Consider the following 26,018-nt stretch of genomic DNA (forward strand, 5'->3'; position numbering starts at 1 on the left):
CAACTTTAAAAGAAAGGGAAAATATTCTTGCAATGACAGCAAACCCAAGAAAAGCAGGAGAAACGTATTAATAAATACAAAAAGGAGGCATTCATTAATCAGAAAACCAGAAAGAGGAGAACACAGTAAAATAAACAAATGTCTAGGTAATGTAATCAAGGGAAAAAAGAAAGTAGATACTGAGAATCAGGAATCAGTGAAGCATATAAACAGAGATATGGAAGTTATTTTAAATCATGGAGAAGTAACATGTATAATTCTGTGATGCTAAATTTTTAAAGTTTAATGATGTGGTTTTCCAGAAAAAATGTGAATTGTTCAAATTTTCTTAAAAAATACATAGGGGGAGCACCTGGGTGGTGCAGTCATTTGGACATCTGACTCTTGATTTCTGCTCAGGTCATGATCTCAGGGTCCTGAGATCAACCCCCGCATCAGGCTCCACACTCAGTGCAGAGTCTGATTGAGATTCTCTCTCCTTCTTCTTGTCCCTTTCACTTGTGTGCTCTCTCAAATAAATAAGTAAATCTTCAAAATAGAAAGAAACAGGAAATCTGAGCATGCTAACATCTCTGCAAAAAAAATAAATAAATAAATCCCCGAGAGTAGGCAGAGAATTAAAAAAGTAGTTTACAAGGCCCCTGAGCCCAAATTTTACAGACTATTTTATTTAACTTTCAAGAAACTATCATTTCCATAAGTCTGAAATACATGCTAACTTCCCAGTTCATTAAGGTCAGCATAACCTTGACATAGTACCATGAAAAGAAAAAAAAATGATAGACCAAATTTATGAGTGTAGATATAAATTTAAATTGTAAATCAATAAACAAATTTTCAAGTAATAGTAACACCATAACCCATGATGATTTGGAATACAAAGATGGCTCAATAACAAGAAAGCTATTAACGTAATTTATCACACCAATAGATCATAAAAGACATAGCACAGCAGGGACCATGCAGAAGTAGAGGCCACGCTTCAGACCTTGAAGCTGGAGCCCCTGGGTTGGAAACCTGGCTTTTTTTCTGATACTGATTTTTATCAAGCAATTTAACTTTTCTGTGCTTCAGTTCTCTCACTGTAAAATGGAGACATTAATGTTACCTACTTTATGGAGTTGTTGTGGGAATTAAATAAATTAACATTTGTAAAGTTGTTTACACCCACACCTGGTGTTTAGGAAGTCCTATAAGCGTACTTGCTAAGTAAAATAAACCTAATCATCATCTCTGTAAGTGCTGATGAAACTTTATCATCATTCCCTCTTAGAAACTTTCAGTAAACCGAATAGGAGGACACTTCCTCAACACCATAAAGAATATCTGTCCCAGACCAACGACTAGCATCATTCCACCCAGACAATAAAGGGACATCCCTGAACATCAGAAACAAGATCCTGCTGGCTACCATTACCCCCTTGACCTCTGCCTGGGAAGTCCCCAAGGCAACCCGACCAGAGGGAGAAAGAAATGATTCTCTAAGTAGACAACATTATTTTATTTGCAATCAGATTTGTCTTCTACATTTTCCTGATCTTCGGCTAATAGTGAAATAATCCAAGTTATTAAATTATTTCCTCCCACACCAAGCCCTGACATAGAATACTCTGAGGTCCCACACAAGCATTGTAGTGAGAAGCAGAGTGGCAAACGGTCCGAAGGGATGGTGTCCACAGAGACCAGCAGCTCTTGGCTGAGATGCTGAGAGCTTTGTGGGGGAAGTAAGCCCTAGTTAAAGAATTTGACACTGGAAGGACCAAGCCAAGTCTTGGTCCAGGGTCATGCTTCCTCTCTGACTTCAGTTTCCTTTTATGTAAGAATAGTGTGACCCAACCAATTTTTGATGACAGTATTTGGACAATATGTCCTTACACTAAAGATTAAAAATATGCTAAACAAATATAGAAACTCGAGTTAGTAAGTTTTATTTTTCCCAGAGAGTCACGGGTTAGCAATTCTGAAACTACTTTCTGTATGCGATAGATCTGGGCAAACAAATAACATACTGGGCATCATGGGGGCCAGGTTTCCCACTGATAGGGAAAGGAGTTATAGATTTGGAAAAAGGAAAGGCTAGAATATACCCTGTAGTACTGGGCTGGAACTGGAGCTATCAATGTGACTAGTGGCTCTTAACATATACAGATTGCTCAGTATGAAAATACATACAGGTGTGTGTGTGCGTGTACACCTGTCTTACCTCTGTCCACTACAAGGGCCTAGAAGCAATGATATCCTAGTAGTTATAAGCTATGAGCATCCAGATATTGGTTCCTAAATACTATTATCCATTAAAATGAAACAGAGTTCCTTGGAGAAACTGCTGATTCCCAGGTGGAAATAGAAAAAGTGAAAAATGAGCCTAGAACATCTTGTGCCCAAAAGTAAGGAAGTTCTCAAAAACAATGGTGATATATCAGAAGGACTTGGAAGCCAGCTTGAAGGTATCTCATGGCAAAATCTGGGACACTTGAACATCAAAATACATAATGACTGTAAAGGATTATAATTTATGGACTATAACAAGAATTCATGAATCCACACTGATGTAAATAAGCAAATACATACACATACATACATGAATAAACAGATCATTAAGAAGGAAAAGTTCTTCTTACAAAGGAAAGTCAATGAATAAATGGAGACAAAACGATGGGATTACAAACTCACCTTTGTGGTAACAATTGATTAAGGCAAGGATAATCAATGGATGCTCAAGTCAAAGGTGATTTTTATTTTGACATGTGAACATTTACATGGTCACAAAGCATCTTTGCATGATATTAAGTGGCAAAATAGTAACTTTATGGTAGAGAAACCTAGCAAGCAACTTCCATCAAATAATCAACCTTAAACTTCATTAGTAATGGGTCAGGTCAATAGCAAGTGCTTCTTAATATGATGCATGAAGAATACACATTATTTCTGAAGTGGTCCTGAAAGAATCACATACTCTGAATCTAATCACAAGGCAACATCAGAAAAACCCAAAGGAAGGGTGTTCAAAAAATTAACTGCTCTAGAGCCTTCAAAAATATAAATTCATGAACTATAAAACAAGTCTCAGAAACTGTTCCAGTTTAAAAAAAAAAAAACTAAAGAAATGTGACAACTGAATGCAACACATGATCCCAGGTTTTCTTTTGCTATAAAGGCATTTATAAAAGACTGTGTCTTTATAGTTGAATTCATTGACACCTGGAATATGAATATGGGCTGATATTCAAAATAATGGATAACGTTAACTTCCTAATTTTGGACACCGAACTAGGACTATGTAAGAGAGGGTCTTTGGTTTTAAAAATTCATACAAAAGTAGGTAGGGATAAAGTATTAATCGTGTCTGTAGCTCTCAGCATTTCAGCAAAAATAAATAATGTAGAAGTAGGGAGGGAGAGAGGGATAAAGAAAATGCTAAAGGTTACCATTTGAGGCTCCATGAAGAGTAATAACGAATTTTTTGAATTATCATTATGACTTTATGAAAGTCTGAAATTGTGTCAAGATTTTAAAAAGTTAGAGTGTTGTAGTTTTAAAACACAGCCATGAATTCAGGGGTACTCATCACACTGAGAGGTAGGTCAGAGTCCCTTCCCCTTGATTATGGGTGTGCTTGTGTCTACTTCTACCTTGAACTATGAAGGAAACAATGCCATGTGACTTTGAGACCTGGTCATCACAGAACATGAGAGACTCCTAACTCTGGGAAACAAACAAGGGGTGGTGAAAAGGGAGGTGGGCGGGGGGTGGGAGTGACTGGGTGACGGGCACTGAGGAGGGCACTTGATGGGATGAGCACTGGGTGTTATGCTATATGTTGGCAAATTGAACTCCAATTAAAAAAATAATGAAAAAAAAAATAAACCAAACCCTCTACCTAAAAATAAATAAATAAATAAATAAATAAATAAAGTCTGTGAATAAACTTTAAAAAACAAAAAAAGACCTGGTCATCAAAGATTACCATTCAGGTTTCACCTTTATAACTAGAAAGCTTGCCCTTCCAGCCCTGAGCTACCCTGAGACCATCATGATGGAAAGACCGCATAGAAGCTTCCAGCCGCCAATAGTGCCAGCTGAGCAGCACCAGCCCAGGTACCAGACAGTTGAGTGAAGAACCCACATTGAAAGTGGATCTTCCAGCCCTATTACAACCTCCAATGATTTAACGTCACCCTCAGTCACAAAAGGTCCTTGCCAACATGATATAACAGAAAAGAGTACCTCTCTGTGCCTTCCAAATTCCCGACCCACAAAATCCATGAGCGTAATAAACTGTTGCCGTTTTATGCCACTTGGTCTTGGTCTTGGGTGGTTTCCTACACAGCCGTAGGCAATCTAACATTTCTACAGCACCAGCTATAGGCCAGGCAACGGTGCTGAGCATCTTAACCTGGATTGTCTCCCACACTCCTTTCCACAAGCCTGTGTGACAGACACTATAGTCTTCCCAACTTACAGATGAGGAGATTGAAGCCCAAAGAGTTTTAATAACTTGCCCAAAGTCAAAGAACTGGTTAGGTTATAAAACTAGGACTTTCTCATAGGAGTCCACATTACTACCAGAGCATCCTGCTACATTTTGCCTCCCCTAAATGCATTTGTTCCTTCAATTCTCATTTATCCAACAAATAAGCCACAGTAGGGGCTGGAGACACTATGGTGGGCAATGCAGACACTGCTGCTGCCTTCATGGTACTTGCAGTCTGGTGGTACAGACAGAAATCAAACACACAGCACCAAAGGAGATATAAAATAGCAATGTGATGAGTGCAGAGAATGAAAGGAGCACAAGTTCTGATTCAGCTGAGCAAGTCAGCATTATTAGGAGGTTGGAGTCTTTCTAGAGACTTCCAGGACTTCAGAAACCTCCCTCTTCCTTCCTCTCCCAGGCATGAGGCTCCCCTTCTACTCTTCAGACAAGCTAGAATGCAGACAAGTCTCTGCCTGGGCTGGTTCTAACCCACTAGGCACAGGGCAGATGAACACGGGTGGCTGTTTCCCCAAGAGGACCACCCCCCTAGGGGAAGGGAACTGTAATAAAATACGGCCGTTGTTCCTCTTTCTTTATCAACAGAAAAAGACTGGTTTCAAATACTATATCTTATTGCCACCATCACCAAAAAACAAGTAGAGCCGAGAGAGCCTAGGAATCTGTATTTTTCCCAGCTGCTCATGAGTTCCAAGCCCTCATGGACAGGAGAGGTGCCCCATTACACCCACTGGAGCCCAGAGCCATAGGAATTCAGCCCAGATCCGGTGCCAGGAGCCAATAATGTCTCTTCCCTACCCTCACTGGCCCTCCCAGCTCCCCAAACTGGGGACCAGTGGGAAGCTAGCATTCCAAGCTGGGGGTATTGCCACCTTGCAGAGCCAGGAGTCACTTTCCTTCCACAGCTTTGGCCTGACATCTGGTGGAGAAAGGTGAAGCGGCACACTTGGTTATGTAGGAGGGTCCCTGGAGCCCCAGGTAGACATCACAGGAGATTTTCCTTGCACTGAATGGAAAGTTCCAGAGAACCAACCAAGGGAGGTGGGAGGGGGGGCTTTCCCTGGGACCAGTAAGAGCCACCATGTCTTGGGGCAGGTGCTTCACCTACACTAATCCATCAAATCTTTCGAATGCAGCCATGAGGTAGGTGAGAACTTTCTCAGATGGGAAAACGGCCCCTAACCTGAGAAGGGTACAGTGGTTCTTCCAGGTCAGGCAGCTGGGCAGTGATGGAGGAGGATGCAACCCCAGCGTTGCCCAACTTCAAAACCATGTGCTTACTGACTCCGCCATCTTGTCTCTCTGTGCGAGTCAGCTGAGGCACGGAGGGGAAGGAGTCTTCCTGGGGGCCGTTTGCAGCAGTCCAGTCAGCTGCCACTTATTTCCTGAGCCAAGGTCAGGGGTTCTGAACTGTAGGTTGGGCAGCTGATCCTAACAGGCTTTCTCAAAACCACCTGATGACAGGTATCAGGAGCCCACGTTACACTCACACATCCTGGGCTTGACCTCAGGTCCCCTGAGCCCTTCTCCAGGGAAGAGGTGAGGGGCTCCACACTTTCAGCAGCAGCCCAGGTGACTGCTAACTTCAGGTGACTTTGGGGAATTGTGGCTCTGTCTCCTGCACAGGTAGGTGGGTGTAGCCTCATTAGCAGGGTGGTGTTGCCAACCCCTCGTCACCAGGGGCTGCTCTCCTCACACCAGAAAGCAAAGTGCAAGAAGGGGGAGCCTCGGGTGCTCCCCCAGAGCCTCAGGCCTGAGACAGGGCTAGAGGGCGCTTTCTCATCCTGGTCAATCTCAAAGTGCCACACAGTCCCTTTGAAAGTTCACGTGGGCAGTTCCTCCAACTTAATGTGGTCAAACCAGAACTCTTGATCTCCACACCAGACCTGTCGTCCCCTCCTCTTCCATACCTTTAGTCCATGATGCCATCATCTGCAATCTGTCCAGACCAAAGCCATGGGACCCATCCTCCCTATTCCCCAGACCCAATCCATTGGCAAGTCCTGGTACAAATCACATCTGAGCAACCACCTTGTCCCCTCTTGCAACCACCTCGGACCAGCCTTCCTCACAGTCCACCTGGACCTGGGCAGGAGCCCCTACCTCATCCGCTCTCCTCCTCCCTCTCTCAGTCTCTCATGCCATTGCCTGAAGGGATTCTTTTAAATAGAAAAAAAATTTAATTAAAATAAGAAGAGAAAGAAAGAAAATCAGATCAAGTTTGCTCTGCTCAACCCTCTGAATGGTGACCCACTGAAACGAAAATAAAATCCTAATCCCTTACTAGAATTGTTCCCCATGAGGGGAAGGAACATTTTCTTTTTCTTTTTTTTTTCTTTTTTTTTAAGATTTTATTTATTTATTTATTCAAGAGAGCCAGAGAACACAAGCAGGGAGGGGGTGGGAGAGGGATAAGCAGACTCCCTGCTGAGCAGGGAGCCCAAAGTGGGCTCAATCCCAACACCCTGAGATCACAACCTGAGCCAAGAAGTCACTTAACTGACTGAGCCCCCCAGGCACCCCAAGAAGGATCACTTTCATCCAGCTTGCTGCCCTACCCCCACGACCTGGAATGGTGTCTGGCACTGGCTCATCCATAGTCATTTCCGTAATTAATTATTCCTTTACAATGACCCAGGCTGTTCCCTCTTGTACCTTCCACAAATGAAGCAGCTGGCAAGAGTGACTCTAAGAGAACATAGCACCTCAAAGTGGGAATGGAGGTGGGGGAGGTGGGGTGAGAACAGGCGTGGCTCCACACAAGCAGGGCGAAGGCTCGGGACTGGACCAGGGCTCCCTGATTGGACATTCAGGTGCTGACAGAGCTTAGCAGGTCACTGACAGGTATGGGCTCCAGAGTCCTGGACTCTTGTCCCCTTTGGTTCATGGGGCAGCTTGTCAAAAATGTACAAAGTCACAGCTTCGATGGCAAAGCAAACTGCCCCGTGCTCTGGGGAACCTGGCTCTGCTGAGCCCAGTGGCTCTCCCTGCCTGTGTGTGCACAGGTGACACCACCAGTGATCTTGGGCCTGAGAACACAGGCCAGGGTGGAGGGCGTTCTCAGACTTCAGCCCCTGCTGAGACATGGAGAGATAAGGACCCTGTCATTGACTGAGGGGCTGGCAGCAAGGGGAAGTATCAATCCTACAATCCCCTGGGTAGGGGATTGAGGCCAGCAGTGAGAGAAGAAATGTCTACACTGAGGAAATTGAGAATATGCCAGAGACTAAAGTTAACCCAAGGAATGTGTCCATAAGAAAACATAGAGCAGATAATGGGGAATCTGGAAGAGACCATTAACTATTCATCAACGATTTATGGGATGCTTTCGGGGTGCCTGGGGAGAGATGATGCCTCCCTCCCTGGGACCCCCTGTAGGATACTTCCTATGCCCTTTCACCACGCGGTGTTGTATTATCTAGGCAGGGCTCCTTGTGAGGAGGACTGTCATTTCTGTGACCCTAGCATAGAGCCCCGCGCTACTCAATACTATGGGGGGGCGGAAGGGCGCTGAAGCTTTTCGCTGGAGATCAGACTATGAAAATACCATTCTTCATCACTAGGTGGTGCTCAAGGCTCACACAGCTTTGGACACGGGCCTTGAGCCCAGAATTGCTCTTAAAAGATCATCTAAATCACACCAGGTTTTCATTTGTTTGTTTTTAACATCTGAAGGGGGCACTGACGTTCTTAATCAGCTTCCCCCTCCCCAACCCCATCAAAGTCTGATATATTTTTTTTCAAACCCAGACTCTTGTCTGTAAACAAGCTGTAAAATGGACCTCTGAGCACTGTCGGGGCACCAGGCTGAGCTCGCGGTCTATCTGAATGGCTGTGACATGTGGGGTTGGTCTGACTTGTTGATATCCGGAAAGCAAGCTGCTCCACTCTGAGTCAGTTGAGGCCAGGCTTGCTGGCCTTGCTGGCGGTTGCCTTGCTGGCCTTGAACTAATGGGTCTAATCCAAGCCCATTCCATGACTTTTTTTTTTTTTTAAACTTTTTTTTTTTTATTTATGATAGTCACAGAGAGAGAGAGAGGCAGAGACACAGGCAGAGGGAGAAGCAGGCTCCATGCACTGGGAGCCTGACGTGGGATTCGATCCCGGGCCTCCAGGATCGCGCCCTGGGCCAAAGGCAGGCGCCAAACCGCTGCGCCACCCTGGGATCCCCCATTCCATGACTTTTATTGGAATTACTGCATTTAAGAAATTCCTTTATGGTGGGCTTGCAAGTCATAAGGCTGGAAGCTTGAGTTTCTACAAAAAAAAAGCTCTGAGAACTGCCAAGAGAGAAACAGATGGCTGGGAACCTCCTGTGAGTCCCTGGATCCATTATGCCTAAGCCAGCTCTGGACTTTCTAGTTGCTTCAACTAGCATCAGCCAATAAATTCCTTGTCTGATTAAAGCCAGTTTCAGTGGGGTTCCTCTCTGTTGGCACTGAAAGAGCTCCTCCTACTACATTTGAAGAAAGGTCCTTGTCACCTGATATGGTTTTCTAGACCAAAGGTAGAGGTATGTGTTCAGTCTCTAGAGTCAGCTGCCTATATTTCTTTTATTTGTTTGCTTGATTGGTTTGGGGGGTGGGGCGGTCTGACTGCCTATATTTGAATTAGGAGTTTCAGGCAGCAGCTTCAGGGAGCCTAGAGACAGCCTTGATGCTGCCCATACCTAGAATCCAGACACTGTGCTGGATACTAGACATCTCTGGGCTTTAGGAGCAGGGGGGTAAAAGGCAACCTCTGAGTGCTAGCTCTGTGATGATAAGGATGGCAATAATAGCTAATTTTTCAGATGAAGGTAACATCTCAAAGAGATATCTGCACCCCCGTGTTGATTGAAGCATTATCCATAATAGCCAAGATGTGGAAACAACCTAAATGTGCATCAACAGATACAAGGATGGGGCACCTGGGTGGCTCAGTGGTTGTGCATCTTCCTTTGGCTCAGGTCGTGATCCCAGGGTCCTGGGATCAAGTCCCGCAACAGGCTCCTTGTAGGCAGCCTGCTTCTCCCCCTGTCTATGTCTCTGCCTCTGTGTCTCTCATGAATAAATAAATAAAATCTTTTTAAAAAACAGATACAAGGATAAAGAAAATGTGACATTATGTATATATGTTATATATGTGAGATTATATAATATATATGTAATCTCACATTTTCTTTATCCATGTAAATATTATTGAGCCTTTAGAAAGAAGGAAATCCTGCCATTTTCGACAAGAGGGATGAATCCTGAGGACACCATGCTAAGTGAAATAAGTCAGAGAAAGACAAACACTAGGATCTCACTTATATGTGGAATCGCAAAAAGCTTAACCCATAGAGACAGAGAAGAGAATGCAGCTACCAGGAAGGCATGCTAGAGGGCAGGTGGGGTGGGGGCAGGGGCTGGAATGTTGATCAAACAGTACAAACTTCCGGTTATAAGACGAATAAGTTCTGGGAACCTAGTGTACAGCATGGCGATTATAGTTAATGATTCTGCCTTATATACTTGAAAGTTGCTAGGAAATATTCTTAACACCAAAAATTAAATATTCTCAAAAATTTAAGAAAATTTGAATTAGGAGTTTCAGGCAGCAGCTTCTAATATGCTGTGTTAAGAAAATTAAATATTCTTAACACCAAAAAATGGTAATTATGTGATAAAGGTGTGAGCTAAAAGTATAGCAGTAATCATTTTACAATACAGAAGTGTATCAAATCAACACACTGTACATATTAAACTTACCCGATATTATGTCAATTATATCTCAATCAAGCTGGGCGGGTGGAGAACTAATCCTGCATTTACTAGTCTAAGCATTTTATGTGTATTATTTCATTCAGTCGTGACAACAGTTCCATATAGCAGGTACTTTTGTCATCCCCACCAACAGGTGAGGAAACTGGATCTTAAAGTCTGGTCAAGGTCATTCGCTAGTTCAAAAAAAGAAAAGGAAGACTGGATTAGAATCCAGGCAGTTGAGGTGAGGAGCCCAAGTGAACCTCCTCTGAGTTCAGACCCTGGGTCTGAGCCACGGATGTGACTGACCAGCTCCTGAGTCATCTGATCCATCATCTCAGGCTCTGGAAACCCACAGTCAGGACTAAAGTTGGCCCTCAACTTGTTGGGAGTGAGCCTGCAGGTACAGACCCACGAGTGGAAACTGAGCCCTGATGCGGAGCAACAGGTTCTCCTGTAAGGACAGAAGCCACTTTGGGGCTTTGGAGTAAGATATGTGTCTGAAACCTGGATATGTCCCTTCCCCCCCTGGGCACTTAACCTCCCTGAGCATCGGCTTTTATGTCTGTAAAATTAGGCTGACAAAAACACCCCCTTTACAAGATCACTGTAAGGATGCCAAGAGATCATGCAGGTAAAATACGTATCACTGTGCCCAGTGCCCAGAGAGCTCTCATGAAAGGCTCAGAAGAGTATCTATTTTATATGAGATAGGGAGAAAGTTATTAGGGGTCCATAAAAATCAAAGAGGCTTTGGAACTTTGAAAATGAGACCCAAAGTAGACGTTCTATAAAGCAGTGGTTCTCAGTCTGGGCAGCATATTAGAATCACTTAAGGGATCTTTTATTAAAAATCCCATTCCTGCACCCTGCCCCCAGACCAATTACACCAGAATCCATGGGGAGGGGCTGGACATTGATTTAAAAAAAAAAAAAGCACCCAGCTCACTAGTGTTCAGCCAGGGTACAGAGCCACTGCTGGGATGCACAAGAATTTGGTCCAGCAGAAACCAAGTGATGAGGCCCTCGCCAGCTTTCTTCTGGAACTAGAAGAAGGTGGTCTCTCCAACAGTAAAATCAAAGCTCATGGCCCCACTCTGACAACTGAGATTTACACAAGGTTTGGACAGGTCTGTTCTCAACCTCAGTGTTGCAATTAGCAGCTCCTCCCGGCTTCGGTGACATGGTGACAGATGGATGAAATGAATACGCTAGGAGATTAAATAACAGGGAGATGTTATGCCAACAAAATTAACTTGTCCAGCCCTGTTCCTTAGCAACTGCACTATTATTTCAGGTTTCCTTTCGGAGCCTCTGGTTGTTCACACCACTCCCTTTCATTAAAATGCAAGGCACCGTTATTTATGACTTCAATGAGAAGGAGAGAAAAATCAAGGAATGAGACACAATAAACTTCTAACCACTCTTCCTAATGGCATCAGGTCGGCCCTGAACAAACAGGATCGAATTGGCAACTTGTAAACTGGGGGGCTTGTTTCATTTTCCTGCAGATGTAGCATTCCGTGCCCCTCCAAGGCTTCACAAAGCAGTCCTGCCTTTTATGAAAACTCAGTGCAGTTTCCAATCCAATCAGGGGCTGCTCGGATAGTCATTGTGTGGGAGTCAGGCCCTGAATGCCAGAGTTCAGAACACAATGTCCTCAGAAGAAAATCGCTTTTGTGCAGCAAGACCAAGCACAGAGTGAGTAATTGGCTGGTTATCAGAAGGGGTGGGGGAACCCTTCTCTTTCTAAACTCTGCCCAGCTGAGTTGCCAAAGACCCATCCTCTTCTCAGGTGGAGTCTCTCCTGGATGACCAGCAGCTCACAGGCTTGGTGGAGCTTTCCCAACTTCACTGACGGGGTGTTCAAGGCTCTGGGTAGCAGGAGTCCCTAAGATCCTGTGTCCAGCCCAGAAGCTTAGCTTCTTGTCATCCCTTAATCAGATCTAGCTGTGCTCTTGGCTGCCTGGGTCTGATCATCTTATTTATTGAGCACTGTGGGCTTCTGGTCCCCAGTGATTTTTTTTAAGTCTCTACCAGAAATCTCTGTCTACAAAGTTTGCTACTGATGCTCTGGCCTTGCGGTGAAGAGCCAACTTTGGGGCACCTGAGTGACTCAGTGGTTGAGCCTTTGGCCTGGGTCAAGATCCTGGGGTCCTGGGATTAAGTTCTGCACCAGGCTCCCCATAGGGAGCCAACTTCTCCCTCTGCCTACGTCTCTGCCTTTCTCTCTGTGTCTCTCATGAAAAATAATAAAATATTTTTTTAAAAGAGTATATCCATTTTTATCCTTGGAAGCTGGGGTGCTAACCAAGGTTAAGAATTTATGCCTGGGTGGCTCAGTGGTTGAGCATTTGCCTTCAACTCAGGTCATGATCCTGGGGTCTGGGGATCAAATCCCTGTGGGCTCCCCACAGGGATCCTGCTTCCCTTCCCTCTGCCTATGTCTCTGCCTCTCTTTCTCTACATCTCTCATGAATAAATAAATAAAATATTTTTTAAAAAGTGATCTTGGAGCTTCTACTTCTAGGAAGATAGATGTGCTTTTTCCTATTGCTTCTGTGAAGTACCACTAAAAATCCAGTTATTATACATAAAGAAAACATAAGATTCTGAAAGGATCAGGAAGGACAAGGTAGGAACCTTGGAACCCTGAGAACACCACAATGGTGAGCTCCCTGGGTTGTATTTCTGCTTTGTATAACTCAGACTTGGAGCCACAAACATTGGCAACCCAAAACACCACTAGGCACACAGGCAAAATTAAAACATCCCCCCAAAAGTCTACTCTCTCTAGGCAGACACAGGAAAGAAGCTTAGCAAGACAGGTAGCTTTCAGGCAATACTGCTCCCTACTACGCCAAAGACCACGGGAAAACCATGGCCACAACCACACTGGCTATTGTGCTGGATACGGTATTTTTGCTAGAAAGATTAATGCGGCCTCGGGTACATGGTATATAGCCTTTGGTCAGGCAAATGCATTCCTTTCCTTTCCTATCAAAAGAAAAAAATCAAAAACAGTTTGCATTCAGTATACATTTTATAGTTTTGTCCCAGGACCACTAACTCTCCTGCTCTCCAGCATGATAGGACCCAAAGAGGTTGACCAGTTGCACATCCAACAAATCACACTGATTCACAACCAATGATGTTGTGCTAACTAGACTAAATGAGCAAGATGAAACTGATACATTTGGAATTGAGCACAAGCAGGACCAGCCCCCATGTCACTCTACACAGTTACAACAGCATTTCCCATCAGCTCACACCTACGGTCCCATGGGACACCCCTCATGAGCAGCTAATGTTCTGCAGTGGGTTGGTTCAGTATGTTGGTCCAAGTCAAAAAAAAAAGATGGTGGCCGCATCCCAGTCCCTCTCGTAATGACCTTAAAAGACAACAGGGGCCCGAGTAGAGCTTCAGGCAGCATACCACATCATCCACTTTGTGTGGAAAGTGAAGTTCACCATGGTTAGAATACACATGGACACATGGACAGTGTTAAGTGGCCTGCTTCCTGTCAGGAACTATCAACACTTTCAGGCATTGCCTCAGTTGAAGAGAGCCAACTCATCCAAGGTTGTGCCTCCTTCCCTTACAACTTATATCCAATGACTGACTGACATGAAGGATGGTCTCATGCTTCCTGTTCCCAACACAAGATATCCTAGATATTCCCAGGGTTGGCTGAGGCCTCCATTGAGATGACTTTGCAGTTCAACTTCCTTCCATTTGCCTTCCCTTCCCTTCCACAGCTCATTGATCCTCAAAGAACTCCTTAATAAACAGCCTTCATTCTAATCTGCCTGAGAGTCTGTTTCTCAGAAAACTCAGTGGGTGACTCAAATCTTTGAATATATTAAGACGAGCTCCAAGGTAAGGAGGAATTAGGGAGTGTTATGGACTGAACTGCGCCCCTGCCCCAATTCATATTGTTAAAGCCTTAACTTCCAATGTGACTGTATTCACAGGGTCTTTAGAGGCAATTAAATAAGATCATAAGGATGAGATCTTAATCCAATATGACTAGTCCCTATAAGAAAAGTAAGAGACGCCAAGGATATACATACACAGAGAGAAGGCCATGCAAGGACACAGTATAGGACCACAGCCATACATAAGTCAAAGGGAGAGGCCTCCAGAAAAAAACTGAACTTGCCAACACCTTGATCTTGGACTTCAGTCTCTAGAACTGTTGAAATAAATTCATGTCATCTAAGCCACCCAGTCTGTGGTATAGTGTTATAGCAGCCTGAGCTAAGATGTAGTCCTAGCAAACTAGCACAGAACTAAAGGACTAAGTTGAAGGGATTCCCCAGAAGAGAAAAATAATGAGATATGAGGGTAGTCTTGGAGGAAAGAAGCTGATCAATAGTTTGGAGACTGGATGCCAGGGGCACAAGGTGCGGAGGGAGTACAAGGAAGGAGGCCAACAAGAAATTTTCATTTAGGGGGTCGCAGAAGGATTTGTATGATGTTTTAAGTACCTTATATTACTGGGATAGAACTCTTTTGGTAAAGGTTTGAGGATCATTCTGGGAACTGTCTACCTCCAGATTTCTTTTAGAGTCAGACAATAAAGGTCCCAAGATTAATGCTTTTTGGTTAGTTGGGTATTCTCTTACTTTCTACAGAAAACATTTCTGATTGATGCAGGTATTAAGTACCAATGGCTTAGACCCCATATTTTACCTTTCCTTCCTAATGTAAATAGGGCAAAAAGGAAACATCTATGCTAAGAAGACATTCAGCTAACTGACATTAATTTCTCTCAAGGGCCCTTTACCACCTGTTGTCTCTTCCTCGTTCTCACTTGTACTGCTCTACTTCTGATCCATGTTCTCTCTCACAGATGTTGGTAATGACTCTCTAACTCAGAGACCCTCCTCCAACTCTCCCTGCTTCCTGTTCTCTCCCTAACCCACACTTTTCCCTGTTGTCAGAGTTGTTTCCTAGAGTACATTCTTGAACAAGTCATTTTTTTTTATCTCTCATTTATTCTAAACCTTCGATGACTCCCTACTGCCTCCCAAAAGGTTGAGACTCCTTAGGTTGAAAATTCAAGCTAGGATATTACAGGGATAGGGATGCAGGCTTTGGAATTCAGATCCTGGCTCCATCACTTACTACCCAAGACACCCTGACAAGTTACTTGGCTTCCTTAAATGTCTGTTTTCCTAGCTGTAAATTAAAAATAAGAAGAAGACCTACTTCCTAGTGTGTTGAGAAAGAAATGAATAATGTGTTCATCAAACAATGGAAGGTACCTAGCACACGGTAAGAATTCAACAAACTTAGCCGGTGTTATTAATCTTCAAAGCTCTGGCTTCAGCCAACTCATCTTTCATCCTTCTCATAAGCAAAACCAATACCCCCCACTGGACATCACCCTTTCCCACCTCAGACCCCTTACTAATGTCCTTCCCTGCCCATAACATGGCCTTCCCTACCTTTACTCTCTTCATTGCTTACAATCCCAGGTAACTTTCAAAGTCTGGCTCAAAAGCCACCTCATTCATGAAGACTTCTCTGATCATGAAGGCCAAACATGAATATCTCCTCCACTGAATTTGCATAGCACTTGCTTGCGTATCACTTTTGTGACATTTAGGCATGTCTGGGGTGTATTCCAGTTTCTCATCAACTTGCTTTTCTCCCTGGATCCCAGTCTGTGGAGACACCTGGGCTGGCTCTCACCATCCTCTAAAGATACTGCTCCTCCAAAGATGGTCTTCATTAAACACCTCTCCCTCCCCTCCTCAGGGATGTTCCTAAAATCAACAGCTCTTCTCCTACTGGTTACTGCTCAATCCTCATACTTCCCTATACCTCCGTCTCACATTTATAAAGAGGCCCTTGACCATTAACCCTCCTCAACTGTTAGGACCTGGATGAAACACCTGTGGTCAAGTAAGGTGAAGTACTTCACTCACCACAGACCTTTGACCTTTGTGGATTCAACCGACAAGAGGGACTCCCACCTCACCTACCAACCCCTGGGAAAATCACACCCTGGGTTATCAGTGTGTCATATGAGACACCAGCTATTGTTTGCGGAGGAACACTGGAGTGACACCAGTCATGTTCAGGTGCTGAGCCTGGTCTGGAAACAGCCGAGGAGAAACAGGCAAGGCCTATGTGTTGGGAGCCAAGGCTCCTACAACTGGCTCAGATGGTATCAATGGGAAAGCACCACAAAGAGTCATCCCCTCACCCTGCACCCGTCCACCAAGGGGCAGCACCGTAGCCTCTGGGATTACAAGGAATTTGAACTGCTCTGTGTTTCCTGCAGAGCTCGGGGAGCTCTTCTAAGTCCTGAAATTGTCTCTTCAACCAATGCCCCTCACGGGCTGAAAAATGGCTAAATAGTGGTACACTCAGACAACCGACTCTTCTTCAGTTAGCCAGCCTATAGAATGAGGGCCATCCCTATGTCCCAGCATGGAAGGCCATCCTTGATATATTTTTAAGGGGAAGGGAAATAAATTCTAAAACATTATATACAGTTTAATCCCATTTTTGTAAACTATAACCTATATATATGTGTGCTCCTGATAGAATCTAGGAAGAAAAGTACAAACTATTAACAACTTCCCCAGAAGAGAGGAATGGGAAATTTTCACCTACTATTTTTTAAAGTAAAGCATTTGCTGATTTTGTGACTTTAAAAAAAAATCTAAATTCTGGAGTTTCTTTATTCAGCAAGAAGTCTAGCTTTACAGTAATAATTTCCTGGAGCAGTAGGCCGACAGGTGATTTTTGTTTTTCTCCTGGGCTAGCTTTGTTCCACCTGCTGACTCCACATCTTCTACAAAAACATGAAGTGTGGCAGGAACCTCTGCTCCCAAGATGAAGACCTAGCTGGGTGCTGCCAGTTGGCTCACCCAGGAAAAATAACTCATTTCTCCAGGTGGCCACGGAGAGAGGCCACCCAAGGTCTGACTCCTCCTCTGGACCTGCGAATCAGTTTCCTTCCCTCTTTGCCACCCAGTTCCTACCATTTCCACTAGCAGGAAGGATGGGATCTCTAGAGTCCCCAAAGAATACACAATATAAACGATTTTGTGTTACTTACCACTTGGAGATACACATAGGAAATAGGCAATAGACTCAGGTGACACAATCATGTCAGAAGCTGGACGGAGAGCCCAGTGCTCTCCAAGCAGCACCCTGAAAGCACATACAGACAACCACCCACCACCGAAGCTGCTGGATCCTCACCTGCTTGCCTTACAGGCAAGGGCTCAATCACACGGAAACTCCAGATTTCTCTCTCAGAAGTCAGATGTTGTTTCCACAGTGATCAAGGGATACCTGAGAAACTAAGTATAGATTACTCATAATGAGGCACAACATTATGGAGGGGAGCCCCAAAGTATGGCTTCTCTGTGCCGGGGCTGGACACTACTGCCCAGGGCAAGAGAAGCTCGCTAAGGACTGCCCGAGTGCATCCTCTCCAAGCCCGGCCACCAATGCCAGAACCTCAAATGCACCTCACCTGGCAGGCGGTCTCACTGTAGTGCCTCACCTGGGTGCCCAGACCCTTGCCCTGCAGCACCCCCATCCATAAGCACCCACCTCCTGGCAGGGCACAACACGGTGCCCAGCGCTTGGAGCCGGGAAAGAGCAAGGGAGTGGGGCCACGTACAGGGCGAGGCCTTGGCCTCCCCCAGGTTCCTGGAGTAGAAGAGTGAGAGGCAGAGGATGGAGACCAAAGGCAAGACACGGAGTTGGGTGAGAACTAGCGAGCATGGGGTTGGTGCAGGTGCGGTGGTGCCAGGGGTAGGGCAGTTGCAGGACACTGATGAGATGAGGCTCAGGCCCAATCTCTGGCCTCAGGGCAGGTGAGAGAGACAGTCAAGTGCTGGGAGCAGAGGCTGCTGACATGCAGGCTGCCTGGAGGCCAGGCAGCAGTGACCCGGGGCTCCACCTAGGGGTGCGTGGTGGCTGGGCCTGTCTGTGCTCACAGAGGGGCAAAGGAGGACCACAAGACTACCAGAGATGATAGGGAGGCCACCACAGCGTGGACTATGGTCAGCCCTTGGTGTACATCCAGCACTGTTGGATCGTGCAGCCCCTTGAGCACAGCTCAGCTGCAGAATAGCCACGAACTCATATGGAGAGATCCACAGCAAGGACAGTAAGCCTAAACACAGACAAGATGTGATTGCTTGTCTGCAAGAGAACCGCAAGGTGGCACGGGAAGGCACCATGCACCCAGTGCTGGAATTCAAGGATCTCGGCCAAGGTCAGCAGCCCAGGAGCCAGTGGCAGAGGGCCAGAAGTTACCCATATGGTGCAGGGACTGCATGCTGCTGTGGATGTGGATGCAGAGGGAGTTGCTGGGACTCCCTCTGGGGCTTTGAAAGCACACCCATGTGGTGGGAGACGCTCTTTGACCTTGGGCCTGGAGAATGACCCCAGAAGCCAGGCCGTAGACACTCAGCTGGTCCCTGAGGGCCAACCCACCCTTGTGCGAGTGGGAGGCTCCAGTGCTGGTGATGGACGTGCTAGTGCAGCGGGCAGGCCCCACGGGAAATCCTGGGTCCCAGCGAAATCCTCCAGGCCTGCGGTCCTCCTCCACCACTGGAAGCTGGGTACCTCCTTTGCAGCAGGCCTGATGTGCCAATTCCCAATGGTTAGGTCAGGCAGAAGGACCTGTGTTCTGACCAGGTCTTGAGGATTTGGCTCAGCTGCATGTGGAGACTGCTTATTATTAGTCTCACAATAGGCCTAAGAAGACTCATATCTCCCAGAAAGTAATGTTGATATGAAAACAGCCCAGGGAAGCCTGTATGGCTCAGTGGTTAAGCATCTGCCTTTGGCTCAGGACATGATCCTGGGATCCGGGATCAAGTCCCACATCAGGCTCCTTGCGGGGAGCCTATTTCTCCCTCTGCCTGTGTCTCTGCCTCTCTCTGTGTGTCTCTCATGAACAAATAAATAAAATATTTAAAAAGAAAGAAAGAAAACAGCCCAAGCTCCGCAATTATAACAAAGAAAGGAAAAGGGCTTTGCTGGAGGAGACTAGGGTAGGAAGGAAAAAGGCATAAAGAGGTATGTTCTGAAGAAACTATTATGGCCATTGAAGGCAAACATTTACATGTGCTCTAGTTTTCCACCTGTTTTTCCTCCTGGGTCTTTATTGTGAGAATGAGGGGGGTCAGTGTGCCCCCAGTACCTGCCATGCAATGGGCAGTGGCCTCAAAAGGACATGCTCCACACAGTGGCTCCACACCCAGTATGTCCAGGCCACCAATCTGACCACCCCAGGGTGTGTTATGCTGCAGCACTGAGCCCCCTACACAAGTGGCTGGGCCATCCTTCTAGGATCAAGACCCAAGGGTGATTATGGTATTCTGGGCTAGGGAAGAAGCCCATCACCTGACTTCTAACCCAGAGCTGAGACTTGGAATTTTTATTTAATTTTTCCAGCTCCAAGGATTTTTTTTCATTACTTGGTAATACTGAGTGTGTGTGGTAGGGGAGAAGGGAGTAGCTTTCCATTCATCATTAGATGTCACTCCAGAAGGAAGAGATGAGTTCTGGGACTGTGGGATTTACTCGCCAACAAGTCAAGAAGAGGATTTTTTGAGAGCTGAGAGAGGGAGGCAAAGAATACTTGAAAGAAGAAATTGTCCTTTGCTTTTTCTGGCTCTGGTTTTCTTGCTGCAGCCCCAAACATCAAAATGAAACACATTTGACCTTTAATTGTTAGGCCCCTCTTGAGAGCTCTCTGTGAGATTTAGCACATTAAGGGCCCAGCTGGAGATCCTATGCACACTTCTGTTGTCCACCTCTGCCTGGAGCTTGTCTGTGAAATGATCAACTGTGTGAGCTCCAAGACCCCACAGTGGGCAGGAAATGCAATGGGCAGCAGCCCTCCACTGATTGGACGAAGCCTGCCTCTGTCACAGAATTAGGCAGAGTATCTCTCCAACATGATTGACCTTATACGAACCCACAAGAAGACAGATGCTTGAATCCACTGGAGAGGAAGGAGCTTCGTATTGGACGTATAATATAGATAATATGAGAAAATAGCAGAAAGGGGGCAGAATGGAGAGATAAGGAGTGGGAAATGAAGAGGAATTGACTTGGAAAGCAGAGAAGAATGATTCAAAAGCTTTGGAAGTGTGCACACTCAATTCTCAAAATAAGGCTTTCTACTTCCAAAGACTGACGGAGAATGAACAGTCTTTTAACAAAGCGAGATTCCAACTCTCATCCATCCAAAGGATACATGTCCAGCTTATCTCACTTTGCAAAATAAGTGGACCCCTGGAAAGGTGTCCATCAATGGCATTTTGAAGTCTTATTTTCGAAGTGTCAGAAAATCCTCTTTATGACTGTGCCATGAACATTTTGGAATCTAGATGATCAAATTTGGCTTCTAGACTTATGTGTTGGAAGTTTTTAAATTTCCCAAGTGATAAGTAGAAACACGTAATAAAATGCTAGCTTTTAAATAATGATCCAGATTAATGATGAATATAGAAATTAAGCACGAAATTCTCTACTCTCCCTTTGATGGACCTGTCAATTCCGGCACACACAATTTTGGAAAGCCCAGAGCTTGATGCCATGTTATTAAAATGCTGTCATTACTGAGGTTGGAGCCAGGGGATCATAGAAGACCTCAAATGAACAGCTCATTCCTGGAATTAACTAGAAACGACAAATCCAGATTGAGTAGCATGTTTTCCTTGACATGATTTACTTTTGCTTTGACCCTGGCCATCCCGAGGCTATGTAGTTTACACTATGTACGTACTGATTTAGTATTTATTGAGCATCCACAGCGTATGAAACACAGTGCAGGCCCCAAGCCTGAAGAGCTCCATACAGTGTGTCAGTTACACACGCATCTTACACACATAACAAAGACATCACCCCTGGAGGGAAATCCATCAAAGATCTACTTGGGAGAATAAAGGTGCTCCTGACCGCTCATCGGTGGAGGATGGACCCTGGGTTCACTCTCAAATGTAGCTACACTCTTGCCTGGGTCCCCTTGATGTCAGCTCCATGCCTTGCATTTGCGAGACTACTAAATATTCAGAAATGCAAGCCACGGGTCAGAGATGGTTAACTAGCCTACCTGAGGAAGAAATAAACCTGGGACTTAGCACCCCCAGTAGAAGAGCAGGCTGAAAATCCACAAGAACAAAAATCCAGGAAGGTTACATCAATTGGAATATTGTTACCTTAGCATCTCTCACAGTTGCTATTTCCAGGTAACTGTTGCCAACACATATTGAAACACTCCCCAGCTGATTTACTGAGATAAATCTATTGATTGGCTGCCAAAAGTGAGACCTAGTGACAATGCTTGCAAAGAGGATTACAGAACCTCCCGTCAGCCTCAGAATGGGCTGCTGCCAAGTACCCGGCTGGCTCAGTTCCCAGCTTTATGGCCTGTATGACTTCTTGCAGGAAAATGACTGGAGGCTTGGTATTAACTTAAAATAAGTTATATTAAATAACATTTTCTACCTCAGCACTCTGTGGATTTCTATAGGACTCACTTCTGAAAGATTTTTTTCAAGCCAGTTTGTTTTATAGTCAAACTAGTCCCAGACAGATTTCAGATAGGGTAAGAATTAATTAGTTGCTGTTCAGGTGGCAATTTGGATAATTCGTAACGATGTTTATAAACATAGCATAATTCCCCAGCCTCTTTAGGCTCTCCAGAAAGTCCATATAAATGTTAAAATTTTTAACTTGAGTTGAGGGCATAGAAACAGTTGGCAGCTTTTCTAGTCATTAATGAGGACACTTTCTTCTCAAAGTTGATATAGACTTAAGCCTAATCAGAGAACATTTCAGTCTTTTTAACACCTTGGAAATCAGGATTTGGAATAATTCATGGTGTTTAACTTTATAATGCAAATGAATCTTAAGTTGAAAAAAAAACTGATTAGACTCACGTACTGCCTTACATGTGGGAGATTTGTAAGGAAACTGTTGAATGAATACCTATATATTCTGATTATACAGATTTGCCTCTGTGTGATTCATCATCTGTCTGAAGGCTAAAAGAGTATTATTCCCCAAGTGTAGCATAAAATGCCCCGTCAGAATTCAACTCCAAATTCATAATACCTTTGGCAGGTACAATCAAAGCTTCATTCAGATGTTGCTGAGATTCATTAGAAAGAGGACAATTCTTAAGGGGCTTGACCTTGGATGCATATTAAAGTCACCTGAAGTGTTGTGAAAAAAATGCTGAGGCCTGGGTCCCATCTCAAATCTTTTGAACTCTCTGGGGACAGAGCTGAGGCACTGATGTTGTTTGAGAACTCTCCAACTGATTCTAGCAGCAGCCAGGGCTGAGAACCAGTGACTTAAACCTTCCAAAACAGAAACTACAATTAATCAGATCCCTCCCCCAATTAATCCAATCCTTTCCCCCATCCCCTGAATTCTCCACACATTCCCATCAAAAGAATGCTCTAAGGAAACATGAAATGCCTGTCTGGTCTTGAGCCTCCCAAGTAATAGAGCTGCTAGAAGCCCAGAGGCCAGTCTCTACCAGGGGATGCCTGGGGGATGAGCTGATTTGGAACAGGGGGGTGACATAATAACTGCAGGTGGGCTATACATTATCAGAGCATAGGCTTTGTTCCCCACATCCACCCATGAAGCCGAAAGTTAGTTACTTGTGCCACTGCCAAAGGTAACTTGCTTCTTCCACGTTAGCCTGCTTTTTCCCTTCTCCCGAGCCAGCCTTTTCCTACCCTCCCCCATGCTGCAAATGGTCTAGCTATGTAACTACTAAAGAGCTCTATTGCTAACTAGCCCAACCATGAATACTGACTCTCCCATCATGGTTACTGGCATTGGAGTAATAGGACTTAATCTTGTCATCCCCAAGTCTTCACCCTCTTCCCTTCCTTTCAGGGCACACTTTCATGAGGGAATGAGTAAGATAAGGAGAGAGGTTGATTCTACTGTATAGCGAGTGAGGACGGTACTGAGTCTTACAGTCTTACAGCAAGTCTCACAGACTTGCCGCAGTTGCTGCACTATTTTGTGCACTATATGCCTCAGGGGCTGATCTGACAGGTGGATACCGAGTATCACTTCCCAAGACTCTCACCCTCACTGTCCAGTCATTGCTCCAACATTAACATGAAAACCCTTGTCCCAGGGCACATGTCCTCATTTGCAAAATTCTCAGGAGGTGAGGATTATCAGCCTGGTATCACGGCCCAACAGTCTTTTCCTGTCTCCTTAACCCTAGAAGGATTAAGTGTTGATGGCAGTTGATGGTAGTTTGTTTTTCGGTTCTGGCCTTAAGTAAACTTCTCCCAGCTCTTACATCCTGGATTGACTGTATTCCAAGTGTGTCACCACCAAGCAGGTGCTGGGCGATCAGATGACAGGTGTTGATCTGCTGCAACTGAGCAATTAGAGAATGTAAGAGTAATGCTATGGAAAATGGTTTACACTGAGTGTTCAGAAAATCAAATATCTGTGTGCCTGCCTTATGCGTGCACTGCGTGTGTACACACAAACATACACACAGATAGATGTCTGTCCTATATATAGTTACGTGCCCCCTTAAGTGACTTGGACCTTTTCTTCTTTATTCCTATTTATCTATCTCTTCTTTGACTAATTCATCATATCATTTTCAAATAGAAATTAGGGGATAAGGAGGAGGGAAACCATAGCAAGACCTTTTGGAAGGTGGCTCCTGGGTGCTTTTGTGCTATAAAGTCAAGTGAATCTAAAAGTAAAACCCTTTGGGTGTGTGGCAAGGTCTTATTCAGGAAATGCTGAAATCCCAGATATCAATGTGTAATACATATTCCCCTGGAATCCTAGGAATTACCGAGTTCAGGGGGGATTAGCAGCATCAGGTATTATAGGTCAGTTGAGTCCTTTATGAAAGGCAACCCGGAAAGCTTCACCACCCCCAACCAACGCAGTCATTTTAAATCCCACCCCCATTGTTCCTTCAGCCCACCATGGAGCAAGCAGAAGGGAAAGCAAGGAAGACAGCCACGGCTCTGAATTACCCTTGCGGACCGGGAGAAAGCTTTGTTTCAAGGGCATAAAGAAGAAATAATAAAGTCTCTCCCCTCCCCCTGGCCTCTTCCAAGCAAAGCACAGACTCCCACCAAAGCCCACTTAACATTTTATACAGACACTAGGACAAGGCAAGACAGCTGGACAAGAGGACAAGGCTGGGAGTTTTGCCACGTAGTGGAGCAGCCCTGGAGCGGGAAATAAGCTCGCCAGCGCGGCCTCGGGTGGACGCCCGCGGAGACCAGGGGCGCGGGGACATCAGATGACCACGCTGACTGTCACGGTCTGGGTCTGGCCGTGCGGCGCGATCTTGCGGGGCCAGGTGAGCAAGAGCTTGCGCAGCTCCTCGCGGAAGTTGTCGTGCAGCCAGGCGTAGATGAAGGGGTTATAGCAAGCCGAGCTCATGGCCAGCCAGTGGCAGAGAAGCTGCACTAACCCGAAGGCGTAGGGGTCGATGGCGTGCGGGTCGAGGTCCCGCAGCAGGTTGAAGACGTGCAGCGGCAGCCAGCAGACGGCGAACACCACCACGACCACCACCAGCAGGCAGAAGGTGCGGCGGCGGCGCGCACGGTCCCAGTCGGCCTGGCTCTGGGTCACGCAGCCCGGCACCACGCGGTTCCGCAGCTTCACCGACACCCGGACGTAGGACAGGAGGATGACCAGCAGGGGGAGCAGGTAGGTGAAGAGCAGCAGCCCCCAGGCGTAGAGCTGGCGCTGGCGCTCCTGAGACCCCCAGAACTCCTCGCAGAGGCGCACGCGGTGCGGCTTGAGCTCGACGTGGTAGGTGTGCACGGCGGCCGGCAGCGCCAGCACCGCGGACAGCGCCCAGATGGCCAGCACGGCGTAGGCGCTGAGGCGCAGCGAGACGCGCCGGCGCAGCGGGTGCACCAGCACGACGTAGCGGTCCACCGCGATGGTGGTGAGAGTGAACACCGACACGTACACGGTCACTGGCTGCAGGAAGAAGACCAGGTGGCACAGGCCGCCGCCGAACACCCAGCCGCGGGGCTCGAACGCGTAGGCCAGCGTGAGCGGCACGCAGGCGGCGCACATGAGCACGTCGGACAGGGCCAGGTTGCCGATGAGGAAGTTGGTCACGTTGTGCAGCCGACGCACCCGCGCGATCACCAGCACCAGGAGACAGTTGCCCACCAGCCCCACGACCACCACGACGCTGTAGAGCAGCACGATCAGCCCCTTCAGCTGATGCACCAGCTGCAGGCTTTGGAAAGGCGTGACGGCCTGCGCGCCTGGGCCCGCCGCGGACGCGTTGCCCGCCGAGGCCTCTGAGCTCTGGTTGGCAGGAATTGAGGCCGCTGGTGGCAACCCAGAAAGTAAGTCGGGGACCGAGGGCCCCTGCGTCGGCAGCGAGGCCATGGCCACCTGTCCAAAGAGAGTCAAAGCCCGTCACTTCCCATTGTCCATCCATCCGCTCTCCTACACCAATCGCGCCTCCCTCCCCCACCTCAATCACCCAACGCTGTCCTTTGGATAACTGGCCAAAATGAATAACAATCGGAAGGGCTGTCGCCACCACCACCCCCGTGTAAAAATAAGTCTGTGCGGGATTACGTGTGCACGGGTTATTTAAACGCCTCCTATTCGATGTAGAGGCGTCGCAGTCCACGCAGGTCAGACCCAGGAGCGTGGTCCTACCTGGGGAGCGGGGCTCGGCGGGCGGGAAATCGCTGCGGGGACGGAGGGGACCGGCTGTCCCCTAGTGGTCCTCAGCCCACGACGGCGGCGCAGTCCTCTC

General features: G+C 46.2%; 1 protein-coding gene across 1 annotated transcript; it reads right to left on the reverse strand.

Annotated features, from left to right (window-relative positions):
• Positions 1 to 24,520: 24,520 nt before the first annotated feature.
• Positions 24,521 to 25,639, reverse strand: PRLHR (prolactin releasing hormone receptor). Its single transcript, XM_055299902.1, has one exon. The coding sequence runs from the start codon at positions 25,637 to 25,639 to the stop codon at positions 24,521 to 24,523; it is 1,119 nt and encodes a 372-aa protein (XP_055155877.1).
• Between the last annotated feature and the right edge of the window lie 379 nt (positions 25,640 to 26,018).

This window comes from Nyctereutes procyonoides, unplaced genomic scaffold (genome assembly GCF_905146905.1).
Source record: "Nyctereutes procyonoides isolate TBG_1078 unplaced genomic scaffold, NYPRO_anot_genome, whole genome shotgun sequence".
Taxonomy (NCBI): Eukaryota; Metazoa; Chordata; class Mammalia; order Carnivora; family Canidae; genus Nyctereutes; species Nyctereutes procyonoides.

What these genes read in the sequence shown, in the direction of transcription:
- PRLHR (XM_055299902.1), bottom strand. Translation starts at nt 25,639, where the DNA reads ATGGCCTCGCTGCCGACGCAGGGGCCCTCGGTCCCCGACTTACTTTCT.